This window comes from Amyelois transitella, chromosome 22 (assembly GCF_032362555.1).
Source record: "Amyelois transitella isolate CPQ chromosome 22, ilAmyTran1.1, whole genome shotgun sequence".
NCBI classification, from domain to species: Eukaryota; Metazoa; Arthropoda; class Insecta; order Lepidoptera; family Pyralidae; genus Amyelois; species Amyelois transitella.
Genome location: NC_083525.1, coordinates 3,379,612 through 3,395,535, shown reverse-complemented (window position 1 = coordinate 3,395,535; position 15,924 = coordinate 3,379,612). Strand labels below are relative to the sequence as shown.

Below are 15,924 nucleotides of genomic sequence, written 5' to 3'. Positions count from 1 at the left end.
AATTTTCATCCTTGGCATACAAAATGTTTACAAAAAAAACTTCGCTGTCAATGTCAAAGATTCATTAATGTCAAATCGGGCGTATAATGTCACAAAATTTTGTTTTCCTTTTAAAACCGATACAATACAAAAATGTTATTCAATAAATTAGGCTTCAAAAATGTATTTCGGTGCTGCAATTTTCACTCTAGATATCTACAAAATGTGCTTCAAAGGGGTTTGGCTACCAACATGAACCATTCTGAAGCTGTAGACCTGGCGTATGCTTCATACGAGAGCACCTCTGATGCGGAAAATTCTCAGCCACCTCTCGTCATATTACATGGTTTGTTGGGTTCCAAGAACAACTGGAACAGTATGAGTAAAGCCATTCATAGGACGACCGGCAGAAAAGTAATAAGCGTAGACGCGCGCAACCATGGTGATAGCAGGCATTCTTCGCAACATACATACATACATATGGCTCACGACGTTATGAAATTGCTAAAGAAGTTGGAATTGTCTAAGGTGTCCGTCCTCGGTCACAGTATGGGCGGCCGCACCGCCATGGTTCTGTCTCTGCTATGTGTAAGTTGTACGTACGTTATTTGTTTCATGTCGAAAATGTTTATATCTTTTACTCAGTAAATTAACCTTATATGAATGCCAGTAAATCACAAATATGTTTTGTCTGATGATGATCCTGATATATACAAAGACAGCAGTGCAAATAGAATAAAATGTTCTTATTTCTCATTTCAGTCTGATCTCATTTCAAGCCTAATTGTGGTTGACATATCTCCAGTGAGAACCAGTCCTCAGATTTCATCAATGGCCAACCTTTTTGATGCTATGACTGCAGTGTCAGTCAGGGCTGGTATAGCAATGTCGAAGGCTCGGAAGTTGGCTGATGATCAGTTAAAAAACATAACTCCGGATATAAACTTGCGGAATTTTTTGATAACAAATCTAGTCCAAACCAACTCTGGTGCTTACACCTGGAGAGTGAACCTGCCTGCTTTGAAAGATAACTTCCAGAACCACATCTGCTGTTTCCCGTCCAACCTGAAGGGCCTACAGTACTGTGGACCAACATTATTTATTGGAGGGTCCTTGTCAGATTATATTGGGTAATATTTATATTTTTCATACATAAGTTATTTATGTCCTTCCTAACTTACATTTTCAAAAATACTGACAATTAATCTTTAAGAGTCAACTTATAAAACTTTTATAAAAGGGAATTATTTTTTACCCACTCTTCACAATATCCACAGGAGCAATCATCATAATGGTAAAAAAATATCAATTAATTTTTCAGAAAGAATGACTTACCTGAAATCCAAGAGTACTTTCCTCTAGCTGAACTGGTGTTTGTGGAAGGCGCCGGCCACTGGGTGCACAGCCAGAAACCGGAAAAATTCCTGGATATTGTCTGCAAATTCCTAACAGAGAAATAAACTTGTATCAAACATTTTCTAGTACAATTATTGTGATTCTTATATACAATTTGTTATTTATTTAAATTTTACAATTTTACCAGTTTTTTTTTTAGTTATAGTGTAATTAAACAAATGTTATTACAATATTTTTCATTTTGACCCCAATATTTGGTTACGTTTATTTAGATATGCAAGCAAATGTTTCATCTCTGATGACTGGCGGTTGCAGTCATAAGATATCCTGATAAAATATACCTCAAACTATTGTACACTCTAAAGAGTAAAAGTAAATCAATTGCCCCGCCACTTGTTTGCGCCTTGTTTTTTCAATGTTTACGCTATATTACTATAAAGTTTCATTAAAATCCGTTCAGTAGTTTTTGCGTGAAAGAATAAACCCCCATTTCCACGCAACCCTTACAAACTTTTGCATTCATAGTTCCTAAATAAGTAGGATAGACATACATATACTCACGTCTATATCCCTTGCAGGGTAGACAGAGCCAACAGTCTTGAAAACTCTGTTTGGCTTAATGATAGAATTGAGATTCAAATAGTGACAGGTTGCCATTCCATCGCCCAAAAAAAGAAACCCAAGTGTATAAGCCTATCTCTTAGTCGCCTTTTACGACATCCACGGGAAAGAGACGGAGTGGTCCTATTCTTTTTTTGTATTAGTGCTGGGAACCACACGGCACACAGGATAGACATACTGCCTTTAAATATCCTTTTAATCTTTCCCCTGTATTATTATGTGGGGTAAAAAGATGGCTATTGCCATAAAGTCTTCTTGCACAGGTTTACAAAATAACAATGACCCATGGACTCCAGCCCAGATACATCCCTAATTTTATACTGTAATTGGAATGTAAATTTCAATGTCAAATAACTATTTAACCAAAGATAAGCAACTTGAACGAGCTTAACAGAACAAGTCAGGAAGATGATGCTTGAAATCTCATTGCTTCTCTGAAAAATATCCTCAAACGGCACGTCCGCGATTGAATATATAGAAAACAATATACAACCATACCTTCCTACTAGAAAACTGCGAAAACATATTTTTTCTGTTCTCACGCAATGCTGGTTTTATCAGCGAGTGCGGTTGCTACGCTGCGGTTTTGCACTCAGACCGTCAGGGAACTAACTTGATGCACACACCCGAAAACTGATAGCTTCTACCACTGATAGTATTTCGTATAAAAACTGCCGCTAGGCCCATAATCGTCACTACCACTTCACAGCTCCTGTGAAGTGTGAACGTTATTTTTTTTTTATTTAAATAATTTTATTAATTTTCAACATGGCTCAGTTGGTGAAGAGTTTCCAACTTCTGTTCGATCGCCCTAATGAGCCCCTTATCACGCCGAAGGGCGACAAAGGGACTCTCTTCCAGCTTACTGAGGACCTGTTGGTACGTAACTTTGATTCGATCTTCCAAACTGTTTTAATTAATTTTGTTTGTAATAATTAATTAATTTCATCTTTTATTGAGAAACATATTCCGAAACAAAAATTCAGAAACATTAAAAGCCTATCCCCTTGTGCTGAATTTCGTCAATATCATGTCTAGTTCCTTTCATTTATCTATTCTTATTCCTAATTTATACGAGCAAAACAGACATATTTAAAACCCTGCCTTCATTTACCAGCGTTGTTTTTATGAGTAGCTTATTAATTCATGCTAACTAAAATTACAACTGTTCCTTCTACAGCCAAAAGACTACGAAGCTAATGGCCTGGAGCTGAACAACCGCTTCGGCGACGACGCCGAGGACAAGATTCCGCTGAAGCCTCTTCGGAGCCCCCCGAGATTCCCCATCGCCTCTCAGCTGCCAGTCGACGCGGACTTCTCTCTATTCCTGCCAAGACACCAAGAGATGGCCACGGAGGTCATTGACACACTCTTGAGTGAGTATGTTGCAGAAACCAGGCCCCCTGGCATGTCAAAATTCAGCGTATTCAAATAAACGGAGTAGAGTGAGGAAGAAACACCAGGAGTTGGTTGGAGAAATCTAGCCAAAACAGAAGTGGCTGAAGTTTTTCAATCTTTCGAGACTGCTAAACCGTAAGGCTAAAGACGCGGTATGCGTATTGTATGTACGTACGTGAATATTTTCCATAAATTATAAGGTTGTAGTCAAGTCTGAGTAGGTACTACTCAATAGTGAATTTTCCTAAAATGACTATCACGTCACAACAAACGTGATCATAAAAAAATATCGACTTAATCCACTTACGAAGTAGAAAGAACTTGATTTTTTTACCCTTAACTCTTCAAAAGGAAGGTACCCTTTGTGATCATGTATGTAAGTAACAAAAACTACATTAATATAAATAATAAAAATTTATTTCATTTCATTTAGTAACACATTTTTCTAGGTGTCCCAACGGACCAGTTGCAGGACTTGCTGTCGACATGCGTGTACGCACGGGGCAACTTGAACCCTCAGCTCTTCAACTATTGCTACTCAGTAGCTCTCATGCACAGGTACATATATTTTACATATTTTTGAAGCTTTTTATAATATTTGCCTCACAATAAAATTTTAAATCATTTTTATACATCTTTTAAAGTATAGTAGGTTTGATTTAATATTAATTTCTCCCGATTATTAAAGACCAAACAACATAAACATATTTAAAGTTCTAGTGAATCAATATTGCCAAGTGTTATTTATTACATACTCGTTAGTATGTTTTTGATGTTTGTGTGGCTGATTACTTTTGTTATATACATAACTTTAATTATGGTGATTATAAACATCACACACAAAATAAGCAGTCCCTTGTTTTGATTGATAAAAAATTTCATCAATTTGCCACCTTTTGTCCTCTACTACCGCTCTTATCTAGCTCTAAAATGCCATAGACTCATCTCTAGAGTATCAATTTGGGGTACACTATCACATTTGAGAATTTGTTTCATCCACATTTTAAATATGTAATGGAAAAAATCATTACAATCAACTTATCTATGTAGGGAATTTATATCATCACCTTTTCAGACCTGACACCAAGAACATTCCAATTCAGAACTTTGCCGAAACATTTCCTTCAAAGTTCTTGGATTCGCAAGTGTTTGCCCAAGCCAGAGAAACGGCCGCTGTAGTACCCCGAGATGTTGCCGTAAGTACTCTATTTTCCTTTTCCTCCGCAACAGTTATCACACTTTTTATCTGTACCAGAACATAACACTGGCTTGTAATTAGGAGTCCATGGCCCAAGACTGTCATTTGAATAAAAATCCATAGGATACGTCCCATCTTCTTTTAACCATTTACTATTTCCTAAAGTTACAGAAAATTCATATGGAGTAAGTAAAGGCTTTGGGAAAGCCATGCCCCAGTCGATTGACAGCCTAGGACATGCAACTTGCACAAATGCATCTAGTCTAAATAACGCTAGTTTACTTGGAAATATTTCAGACAAAAGAATCTTTACATATTTTCTGTCTGAATTCCGTATCTGTTTTTCTAAATTACTCAATACTTTAGTACTCCCTTGCCTGCCTAGAGTTCCCAAAATCAAACCAAAGCTTCCAGAGCCTTCTGCTGTTTTAATCTGATTCTGCCTATTTTCTTGCATCAATTCATGTTCATATATTTCTGATGTAAATTTTTTATCATAGGGATCATATTTGTAAGCAAGAACTTTTGGATTTGCAATCATTATAGATTCTAAATGGAACCGTCCATCACCAAGGTACACAATGGCATCTGCACTTAACTTTGGTGCGGTACAGCCAAGAATCTCCCCAGGAGATAGTGGTTTACACTGTGGCACCGTGACTATGTATTCTTCGGTCCTCAGATTTTTAGCTACAGAATGTAATGTTGTAACAAATTGTATAGTACTAACTAAAGCCAAGTGGGTTCTCTTGGGGAAGTTTAATTTAATAGTTTCTACAAAATGTGATGGATCTATTTTTATATCTACAAATATGTACAGAACCTTGATATCACCAGTTTGGTCAATGGGAATAAGACAAGAATGTCCGTAGTGTACGAGAAGGTCGACACCGAGGGCGAGTGCTGTAAAATCATCGATACAGCAGGCTCCATATGTAACATCACCCATAATAACCGTGTCTGCTTCAGTGAAGGTTTCAATAATATCACACAAAGTTGTTGCGAACATCGTTAGGCCTGGAAATATAAAAATAGTAATTAATTAAAAGCTTGAATATGAAGAAACTCAAGATAAACAAAACATAATATTGTCTGCACCTTCTGGCAGTTGCAACGCCACTCTCTTCGCTCCTAACGATCTTATCCTCCATATCGTTTTGTGAACCTCAAAATTATAATTTTGAGGTAATGATTCACAAGCTCTATTTAGCATAGGATCATTTAATAATTCATCAGGAATTTTATTAACAGCGCGAATGTTCGGCTTAAAAGTTTTCCTCTGCCCTTCGGGTTTAGCTCGAACTACTACCACTCCTGGATTGTTCGTGAAGTCTTCCATTTCGTCAATTTAACGGAAACACATTTCTTTTGCACGTAACTTAGTTATATTTATCAGGTTATAATTTATAATAATACAAACACGCGCGCTCTCGAATCGGTGGCCTACGTGACTTTTCGCTAGAAATACGTTCCGTTCGTATGAGTGGTAGCAACTTGGAATAATATAAACAAAGATTAGTCACAGGAATTTTGTAGCTTTCCGTTATGGTGTTAAACAATTTTTATTCAACTGTGTCCATAATTCCTTTGGCTGTAGTAATAAGCGCAGAGATTTCGTTATTCACTTTATAAGTTTGTACATTCAAATCAAAATAATAAAATTTGTGAACTAAAATTAAATGTACTTACATTTTGTATAACGAAATAGTAATAACATATGACATTGACATGCATGTAAATGACAGCAGCTTCCCATGTGAGTTTTTAAACTTCTAGGCAAAGAAACTAAAATATATAATTTTTTATTAGCGAACTCCTATCATCATTCCGAGAGATTACACGGCAACTGACTTAGAAGAGGAACATCGTTTAGCTTATTGGCGTGAAGACATCGGCATCAATCTTCACCATTGGCATTGGCACTTGGTGTACCCATTCACTGCCACTAATAGAGCCATCGTAGCTAAAGACCGAAGAGGTGAACTATTCTTCTACATGCATCAACAAATTATAGCACGGTAAGTTGATTTCATTATAGAAGTTCACGTGAAAAATTATTTTCTGGCATCTATTTCGTGTGTATGTACGAAACATACTTTTATTTATCTGCAGCTACAACTGTGAGCGTCTAAATAACGCTCTAAAAAGAGTAAAGAAGTTCAGCAACTGGAGGGAGCCTATCCCAGAAGCGTACTTCCCAAAGTTAGACAGCCTGACTTCATCGCGTGGTTGGCCTCCGCGCCAGGCCAACATGACTTGGCAGGACTTGAACCGGCCGGTAGATGGCCTTAACGTGACCATCTCCGACATGGAACGCTGGAGGAGGAATCTTGAGGAAGCTGTATCAACAGGCTCTGTAACGTTGGTAAGTTATGGTATGGTGGAACCTGGAAACCAAAAACCGGGGAAAATAGTACTTCTGTTCTCCTTTTCATACACATTCTTTATGTTTTTCATTTTAAACACATTTTAACAATTTTGAGCATAAATAATAGCACCTACTTTAACATTTTCCTTCCATTAGACGCTAAGTTAATCGTATTCAACGCGGTAAGTACAGTCATTTGGAAAAGAGTGAAATAAATTTTGAATTTCAAAATCAAAATACGAGAGTGAAATAAATTTTTATACGAGCATACAATTCTAATCCATGCATAACAATCTACCATATTCAGCCAAACGGAACGAAGCAGCCCTTAGATATCGACACGCTCGGCAACATGGTGGAGTCCAGTATCCTGTCCCCCAACCGGGACCTGTACGGCAGCGTGCACAACAACGGACACAGCTTCTCCGCGTACGTGCATGACCCGAATCATCGTTACTTGGTGGGTGTTTAATGTGTATGAAATCACATAAATCTAAGATTTTTGTAAACCATGTACATAAAAAATGCTCTCCCTCTTGGTCTCGCAACCCAGGTGCCTTCTGGAAAAGCGCAATCATCAAAATCGGGCATAAATACCTACTCCAAATACTAAAATCAACCCATATTATGTTTCAGTTGTCGAATTTTCATTAAATGTCTCGATACATACATACATACATATAATCACGTCTATATCCCTTGCGGGGTAGACAGAGCCAACAGTCTTGAAAAGACTGATAGGCCACGTTCAGCTGTTTGGCTTTATGATGGAATTGAGATTCAAATAGTGACAGGTTGCTAGCCCATCGCCTAAAAGAAGAACCCATGTTTATAAGCCTATCCCTTAGTCGCCTTTTACGACATCCATGGGAACGAGATGGAGTGGTGATCGATGATTGGTTTAACCAATGTAAACCGTGATGTTGTGCACGGAACCAAATTTAAACCGAAATTTCTAGTAATATTTGATGAACAGATAGATAATGTAAAATATACCTAAGCTAAAAGAGATATCTTACTAATTAAAATATTCAGGAATCTTTCGGCGTCATTGCGGACGAGGCTACTACGATGCGCGATCCATTCTTCTACCGCTGGCATGCGTGGATCGACGACTTCTTCCAGAAGTATAAGGAGTCCAGCTATGTTCGTCCATACACACGATCTGAGGCAAGTTCCACTTTTAATTAGCTCAAGGAATAAAAGAATATTTTGCCTGGTGAGCTAACGTACAGTCGTATAAAATTTATATGTAAGTACATATTCGGATTTAAACCAAAATTAAAGTTATGATAAATCAAAATGATTGATAAACTGATAACATACTGAATTGTATTATAAAATCTGCACTAAAATTGTTGCTGATTGATGGTTCATTAGAATGCACAAAACTCTTCTCTCTCACCGGTAGCGGACGCGCTGAATACCTACATAGATACCTACTTGAAAAAAGTACGGTGCAATTCTTGTAGAAAACATAAGAGAATTTCTCTATATTTCCACGGAAATGAGATCTGCGTGGGTTTGGGGTGATCCACATAATTTATATATGCCTTCTAAACAGCTCGAGAACCCAGGCGTGCAAGTGACATCAGCAGCCATAGAGACGACAGGAGGAAACAGGAACACACTAAGCACCTTCTGGATGTCCAGTGACGTGGATCTATCACGAGGCTTGGACTTCTCTAACAGAGGGCCTGTGTACGCGCGCTTCACGCATCTAAACCATAGACCTTTCAGATATGTGTGAGTACCTACCGGTGTATTCAATAATAAGTAATAATTCACTATAAATAAATCTCTTCATTGCACTAGGAAGAACAAATACTACAGGGAATATTTAATAAACAAAGCTAGTTAAATGCTGAGATAAATTAACAAAATCGATTTTCTCGATCTCAAGACCTTCTTCGATTCCAAAAGCAACCTGTTAGTGACCCCATTAAACATCTAAAAAGTTGCTTAATCGACACGACAACCAATTGATTATGTATATTAAATATGATTGGTTATCGATAAGGATAGGTACAAGAAGGGGAGGAGTCGATAATTCCGATAAGGTACCACAATCTTAAACTTATCGTATCACTCAGGTAGATTATTTACGCCCATTTACCTTACCCAATTTATATACATTACATAAGTTTATCAACATAGCGAATCTTTAGTCTGATATTATATTTGTATGTATTTGTATGGATGAAGCGAAAAAATAATTCTTATGTAAGGATCCTAGCAAGTGAAAGAACGTTGTCTCTACCCAGGCATGGATTTTTGTATGTATAAATACACGTTTATTTTACCTATTTCCACCAGAATCAACGTTAACAACTCGGGCAACGCGCGACGCACCACTGTCCGAATCTTCATCTGTCCGAAATTCGACGAGCGCAACCTTGCCTGGACCCTCTCTGACCAGCGGAAGATGTTCATCGAGATGGACCGATTCGTAACGCCTTGTACGTAGACAATTGATGGAAATGTATAGGTTCCGCCACTTTTTTTAACCATCACTTTTTCACGTGACTGAACTTTACAAAAGTACCTATTAGTATACAACCTTAACTACTTAACATATGTATCTGATGTCTTAAGCTGAAAGTCGTTGTGGTAGCGACTTAAACTTGCCCAAACACGTATCAGGAAACCCAGAAGCACTAGGTTCATAATATATTTTCTAATGTTGGTCAGATGAGAATAGCGAATCACCAATCACCGATCAAATGCAGGGTAACCGGCCTTTGCCCAATCATTAAAGAACCAGTAAAAATGAGGATTAAAAATGAGGATGAGGATTCATTCTTTGGACACGTTACAAGGAGAGGCAACCGATCCATAGAACGGCTTGTTGTCCAGGGTAAAGTGGAAGGCTCTCGACCGCGCGGGAGGTCACCCATGCGATGGACCGACCAAATAAAGTCTGTGATTGGCGGTTCACTTAACGAGTGCAGCAGGATGACTTCCAGCAGGGAGAAATGGCGGGACATCGTGAGGCGCACATTGGCGCCCGCCTCCAACACTACATGATGACCACGACCACTCTGTCAAGAGTGACACGACTAAAAAGAAAAAAAAATGAGGAACTGTTAATAATACCTACTACGATTATTTAATGGAACAACTAAATAAAGTGCTTGCTTGAGATTATAGAATTGGTGTCCCACAAGGTAGTATCTTAGGTTCTTTATTATTTTTACTCCCATCATTGCCTTTAATATTTCAGTGAAATCAGGCCAGAACACCATCACCCGTCAGTCCACGGACTCCAGCTTCACTATCCCGTTCGAGCAGACGTTCCGCGACCTTTCCGTCCAGGGCGACGACCCCCGACGTCAAGACCTGGCTGGCTTTAACTTCTGCGGGTGTGGATGGCCTCAACATATGCTGGTGCCGAAAGGATCAGAAGCCGGGGCTCCGTATGTGCTGTTCGTCATGCTTTCAAACTACGAACTGGACAAGGTATCGTCGTCAGTTCTCAATTTTTTTTCGATTTAATAGTCGAAATGGTGTACCTACTACACACTACACTTCTTCAATTTCATTTAGCGTGATAGAGGACAAAGCTTGCGATCTCTCTTATCACGCTTATCATTTAAGCGGGGGAGTCATGATGGATATTTTGTATAAGCTTGTATTAGAAACCCTTACGTCACAAGTAAAAAGTTAGTCACTGAGAATCATAATGTCATAAGAGTGTAGTTTTTTAACAATTCTTACAGATTGAGCAAGCAGATGGAAAGGAGCTGTCCTGCAAAGAGGCGTCCAGCTTTTGCGGTCTCCGCGACAGGAAATACCCTGACGCGCGCGCCATGGGTTTCCCCTTCGACCGGCCTTCACGTACTGCCACTAATATTGAAGACTTCATTCTGCCTAACATGGCTCTCACTGATATCACAATACGGCTGAATAACGTGACGGAACCCAACCCAAGGAACCCACAGCAATAACCTTAAAAAGCAAGTCTTTCAAATACAAACAACTAATTAAGACTTAATGGAATCTTTTTAGTGGCATATAGAGAATAGAATTGATGTCAAAAAATGTATGCAATATAAAAAAATAAAGGCTGATTTTAAACAAGTTTATGAATAAGTATTGTATATAATGTAATTATTTAGGAGGTAGAGCTACTTTAAAATTATATGACCCATTTGTAAATATAAATAAGTGTTCAAATAAAATAATGCAATAAAAATAGTTTTTTAATTTTTCAATACACAATACAGGCCCCTCCCTACTTCATCTTATTATGTTTTGCTAACATTTGGTCAGTGTTTTACTTTAAGTATTAATTTAGGTAAATTCATTTTCAAAAACAGTTAAATCTCTTCATCCGCAGTCCAAAGTCTCCCTACATTTACGTACAGCACCATTCTTGAACATCTGAAAATAAACAATAAAAAAATGTTACAATATAAATATGTAATTTAACAACAGCTAAGTAGTTTTACCACAATCAGGCCTATCATTTTTAGTATCATGTTGTTATCAAATAACACATATTCGGCTCGTGTTTTGTCTCATCATGTTTTGATTTTTTTATCTATTCCACTGATCCCAAAAATCAACTGTAAAAAGTGTGATGTCTGTCCATAAAACCTAAAATTACATAATAGCTTTTCCCCTTCATATAAATAGCTTTAAAAATTACTACTAAGTAAGCATATAAATACCAATACAATAATTTATTTATTACCTCTTTTATACACGTTGAAGCTAATAGTCAGCAATATTCAAACCCCTGAAAGCAAAATACGACATTGCAGTATCTTATAAGATTATGAAAGGCGTTTTAAGTTGCTATATGCTGGAAATCAGGCCTATAATTTATTGATATCATGTGTTTATGTCAAAATAACACTTTTCGGCTCGTGTTTGTTCTCATCATGTAAAGTTGGTCTATCTACAATGTTTGCTATTGGTCAAGCTTGTATAGTGATAAGATTATTTATATTAATATACCTATTTACTTATGATAAGACATCGCCACCCACCTATAAATCGATTCTATTGACAATTTTAAGATTATTAAAATGGGTAATTAAATAAATTTTAAGTACAAGCTTTTTTATAGTCTAACCATGTTTGTCTGGCTCTTTAGCTTGGCTATCAATCGAGCGCGTGGCACCTCACATGAAATTTTAGGTTAGTATTGGTACTCGACACAAATTCAATAAGAAAGACCAGACATAATTATCAAGGTCATTAGTTATTGTTGAATAAGAAGATTCAAAATAAATTAAAAATGTAATAAAACGAGAAAAATAAAAAAATAGAGAACGATTTACTTACCACACTTAACACTGCACGCACGCCTCTGAGCTGAGCTGAGAGTTTAGTTTAAGGTTAGGGATGGCGAATGGCGATCTGAAATCGATTAATCGAATAATCGATTAATCAAAGTATCTATTTTTCAAGTCCAAAAGATCGATTTTTTAATTAATATTATTTCATTAACGATAAAACTGTCTTATTTACAAAATTATAATAAAAATGAGAAGGATGTTTGTAACGAATAAACTAAAAAACTACTAAAGATGAACGAATTTTTGGAATCGTCAAAAATTCTTTCACCATTAGAAATTTAGATTATTCCAAGGTGCTAAAGGCATTTATTTGTTTTGAAATAAATTAGATTTCAGACAGATTAATCAATAGGTATTTGTAAAATATCCAGGAAAAAGGGTTGCGTGCACTGCCCACATGATTGATTAGTTAAATATAGGAGGAAGCCTTTCATCTAACTCCTATAACTAAGTAAGTAACTATATGGTAATTTATATGTTAAACATTGCTGTAAATTCAGAGATGCATTTTCAGCATTACTTCTTCACAAGGATATTAATCCTTATGATTAAAAATATTTTACCATCAAGATAATTAAAAATTTTGCCCTTTTAAATAACACTTTTCGGCTCGTGTCTGTTTTCATCATGTAAAGTTGGTCCATCTACAATGTTTGCTATTGGTCAAGCTTGTATAGTGATAAGATTATTTATATACCTATTTATTATGTACCAACAGCATTTTAACTGGATTTATAGATTCTGAAATCTCCGAATTATTTTTAGTAGGTATCTACTTATTGTGACCGCTGCACTGGAGCGTCTGCATCGGGTTTGAATGCATATTACAAACAATTTGTATTGAAGCACAGGTTCAAATCCTTCCTTCCTATAGCGATGAAATTTCATATCTCCGCGGGTTCTTTCGCGAAAATTTTCCTCGGCTTTGTACGAAGTATGAGTTATGTAAGTAGCTATGTATTAAATTTTGGCAGCAGGTATTAACTTTACCTGCCCTAAAAAATTATGCATTTAGAAATAATTCCTAATAAGTTACATGCAAAGATTCAATACTCATAGGTTGAGTCGATAAAGCATGAAACTAAAGAACTGAGAATGATATATAAGGGTATCATTTATCCCGAAAAAGGAAATGTATGTCTATGAACGACAATGTGCCGAGTAAAACCGCGGCAAATGCTATTTAATTATAAAATCGATAATTTGGCACGATTCTTAAATAGTGTAGTGAACACTTATAGGATTTTTAAGAATACCTACGGGAGCGGAAAAATGATCTTAGTACGAATTCGCGAGCAAAAATTATCTAAAGCACGCCTAGGCACGCTAGCCACGCTTTAGGGTACTCCCTAAAGGCTTTAGGCGTGCTTTAGATAATTTTTGGAAAAAGGTATAAGGTTCTTTTGTTCTTCTTAGAGTACTAAGAAGAACAAAAGTACCTGATACCTTTTTCCAGCAAAAAGACTGTTAGTGTAGGATTTGCGTAATAATATAATAATAACATTTTGGAAATAAATGTCTTCTTTATGTTATCTGAATTTGATATGGTAATGATTGTTATAATCGAATTACCTAAAATAAAAAAAAAACTGATTTTACTGACGTGATCAGTTATTTATTAGGTTATCCATATATTTCGTTATTGAGATTGACATTTTTGCTCTGATATTTTTGAAATGACAATTAATATGAAAGTTTTGTGTTGCCTACTGCTTTTGATGAAAAGTAATTAAATTTTGACTCTTTATCAACGGTCGACGCCGTTGTATTGCAAATATTTACAAATAGCAGACTTGGCCTGCCCGAAAGATTACCAAAATGATTGTGATAGCAAAAGAAAGGCGTCGTAGTCGTAGCTATACATTAGTACCGCCTTTTTAAAAATATACCTATGTTGGAGAAGCGGCCGGATGCAAAAATAGTTAATCCTACTACCTACTATTATAAAGGCGAAAGTTTGTATGGATGTTTGTTATTCTTTCACGCATAAACTACTGAACCGTTTACCATGAAATTTGGTATGTATAGAAGATGCAGAATAACACATAGGCTACTTTTTATCCCAGAGTTCCCGCGGGATTGATAGGGTTTCCATGCGGACGAAGTCGCGGGCGGCCTCTAGTGATGATATAAATATATAAAGGATAACAAGAATAGCTAAACTGCAAAAATTTCATCGCGATTTATACGCCTTCATAATGCTTTTGGAATAGTTCGTTCTTTATCTATATGAGCTATCAGAAGTAGTCCAAAAGGACTCTTCGGACGACGCATATCTTGCATTATATTGTATGAGAATGAAACTTGAGTAATGAAAGCAGCATAAATATGGTGGAAATTAGAGCACCGATTGAATTATTGAACTCCCTTATGGAGTTCAATCGGTGAAAATTTTGTGTCAGGATGAGAAACATTGTTATAATTATGCAAGAATTGTTAGGTACTTACATTACATGACAGGTCAAGAGTACCCGAAACTGCCGAGCTTCCTTGAAGACAGTTATAAATGTGGTTGAAGCGAAGGAAGTATGCAGAAATCGTGGCAAGTGGAAAGATGTAGTCTCTGCCTACCCCTCCGGGAAAGAGACGTGATTTTATGTATGTATGTACGTATATCCATGGTCAAATCTGTAGGGGTATAAAGTATAAAAACGTAATATAACGTGATGTAACTATGTCAGTCGTTTCAGAATCAAAGTGTAATAAACCGAATAAACATGCAGTAACCTATCAACAGCCTTGGTTCTCCAATCAAAAGAAATCCTAATATACATACATTAAGTATGATCTCTTTTGATTTGTGATTTGATTGATAATTTTTAATACTATTATTTCGGATTCCGCCTACACTACCTACTAAAGAAAACCTATCTACTCGTATTATAATCATGGTCGTACCCAATGCCGTGAGGATGATTATGAACAATCGAATAGATTTAGTATCTATCTGAGTGCATTTCATATACGAGTATCATAAGGAAAGAGTGGCAGTTGGTACTTTAATAATCAATTTAATAACAAGCTTATGTAAAGCTAACACTACATGACATACGTTAATTAGAACCTCCTTTCTCCTGGCGTTAGTTCTGGTAACATCCTTACCTCTCTGGAGCCCGAAGATTTTTAGATTTTACACGAAGCTCTTCCATCTGAGCTCTGCAACATATTTCGAGAGAAACTACACATCTATTAAGGAGTTGCCTGAATGTGCTGGTTTCTTCACGATTTTTTCCCTCACCGTAAAAACATCAGTTAGCACTAGCACTCAAACTTATGTACTTAACAACTCAGAAAAGGGTAAGCAATTGATACATGGCTAATAATTTTTTGCACTTCATAATCTCCAAGACGCCTATTGTGATCTAAATCTGGTGGATCACTGTTGCGAATGTCGGTTCTACTCGATATGTCAGTTATCCTTATGTAAATTTATGTTTTTAATTTTGCGCTTGTTAAGTATATTAAACTTATTAAATAAAATTTAATGACCTATTTCATTGTTTTAAGAGAGAAACAAGTTTCTAGAAAGAAACTTCTTACTTAAGTACCTACGTAGGTACATTTAACTATGTTAGTTGCTGGATAAAGTTATTGATTTTTATCCAAAGACATGAGCTCCTACCTAATATACGATGATATCTACGACCGTCTACACAGTCAGTGTAGCATAGCAGTCTAGGCGTTGTATGTAGCGATAT

At 36.6% G+C, this 15,924-nt stretch overlaps 3 protein-coding genes and 1 long non-coding RNA gene across 4 annotated transcripts; 2 read left to right on the top strand and 2 right to left on the bottom strand.

Annotated features, from left to right (window-relative positions):
- The first annotated feature begins 75 nt into the window (after positions 1–75).
- On the top strand, positions 76–1,545 carry LOC106135233 (protein ABHD11). Its single transcript, XM_013335473.2, has 3 exons — positions 76–567; positions 742–1,109; positions 1,301–1,545. The coding sequence occupies exons 1-3, from the start codon at positions 133–135 to the stop codon at positions 1,437–1,439; spliced, it is 942 nt and encodes a 313-aa protein (XP_013190927.1). The 5' UTR covers positions 76–132; the 3' UTR covers positions 1,440–1,545.
- Positions 1,546–2,509: 964 nt separating this feature from the next.
- On the top strand, positions 2,510–11,072 carry LOC106141604 (phenoloxidase subunit 2). Its single transcript, XM_060950565.1, has 12 exons — positions 2,510–2,835; positions 3,137–3,332; positions 3,804–3,912; positions 4,430–4,550; positions 6,362–6,570; positions 6,665–6,917; positions 7,228–7,380; positions 7,956–8,090; positions 8,485–8,666; positions 9,237–9,379; positions 10,144–10,379; positions 10,640–11,072. The coding sequence occupies exons 1-12, from the start codon at positions 2,725–2,727 to the stop codon at positions 10,865–10,867; spliced, it is 2,076 nt and encodes a 691-aa protein (XP_060806548.1). The 5' UTR covers positions 2,510–2,724; the 3' UTR covers positions 10,868–11,072.
- Positions 3,754–6,202, bottom strand: LOC106141602 (2-(3-amino-3-carboxypropyl)histidine synthase subunit 1). The gene is made up of 2 exons (XM_013343245.2): positions 5,651–6,202; positions 3,754–5,569 (listed from the first exon to the last, which is right to left on the bottom strand). The coding sequence occupies exons 1-2, from the start codon at positions 5,889–5,891 to the stop codon at positions 4,560–4,562; spliced, it is 1,251 nt and encodes a 416-aa protein (XP_013198699.1). The 5' UTR covers positions 5,892–6,202; the 3' UTR covers positions 3,754–4,559.
- A 37-nt stretch (positions 11,073–11,109) lies between the features above and the next one.
- On the bottom strand, positions 11,110–15,593 carry LOC106141601 (uncharacterized). The gene is made up of 5 exons (XR_001228829.2): positions 15,329–15,593; positions 14,675–14,854; positions 12,213–12,287; positions 11,617–11,661; positions 11,110–11,303 (listed from the first exon to the last, which is right to left on the bottom strand). It is a non-coding gene; the product is annotated as an uncharacterized LOC106141601 (long non-coding RNA).
- Positions 15,594–15,924: the final 331 nt, after the last annotated feature.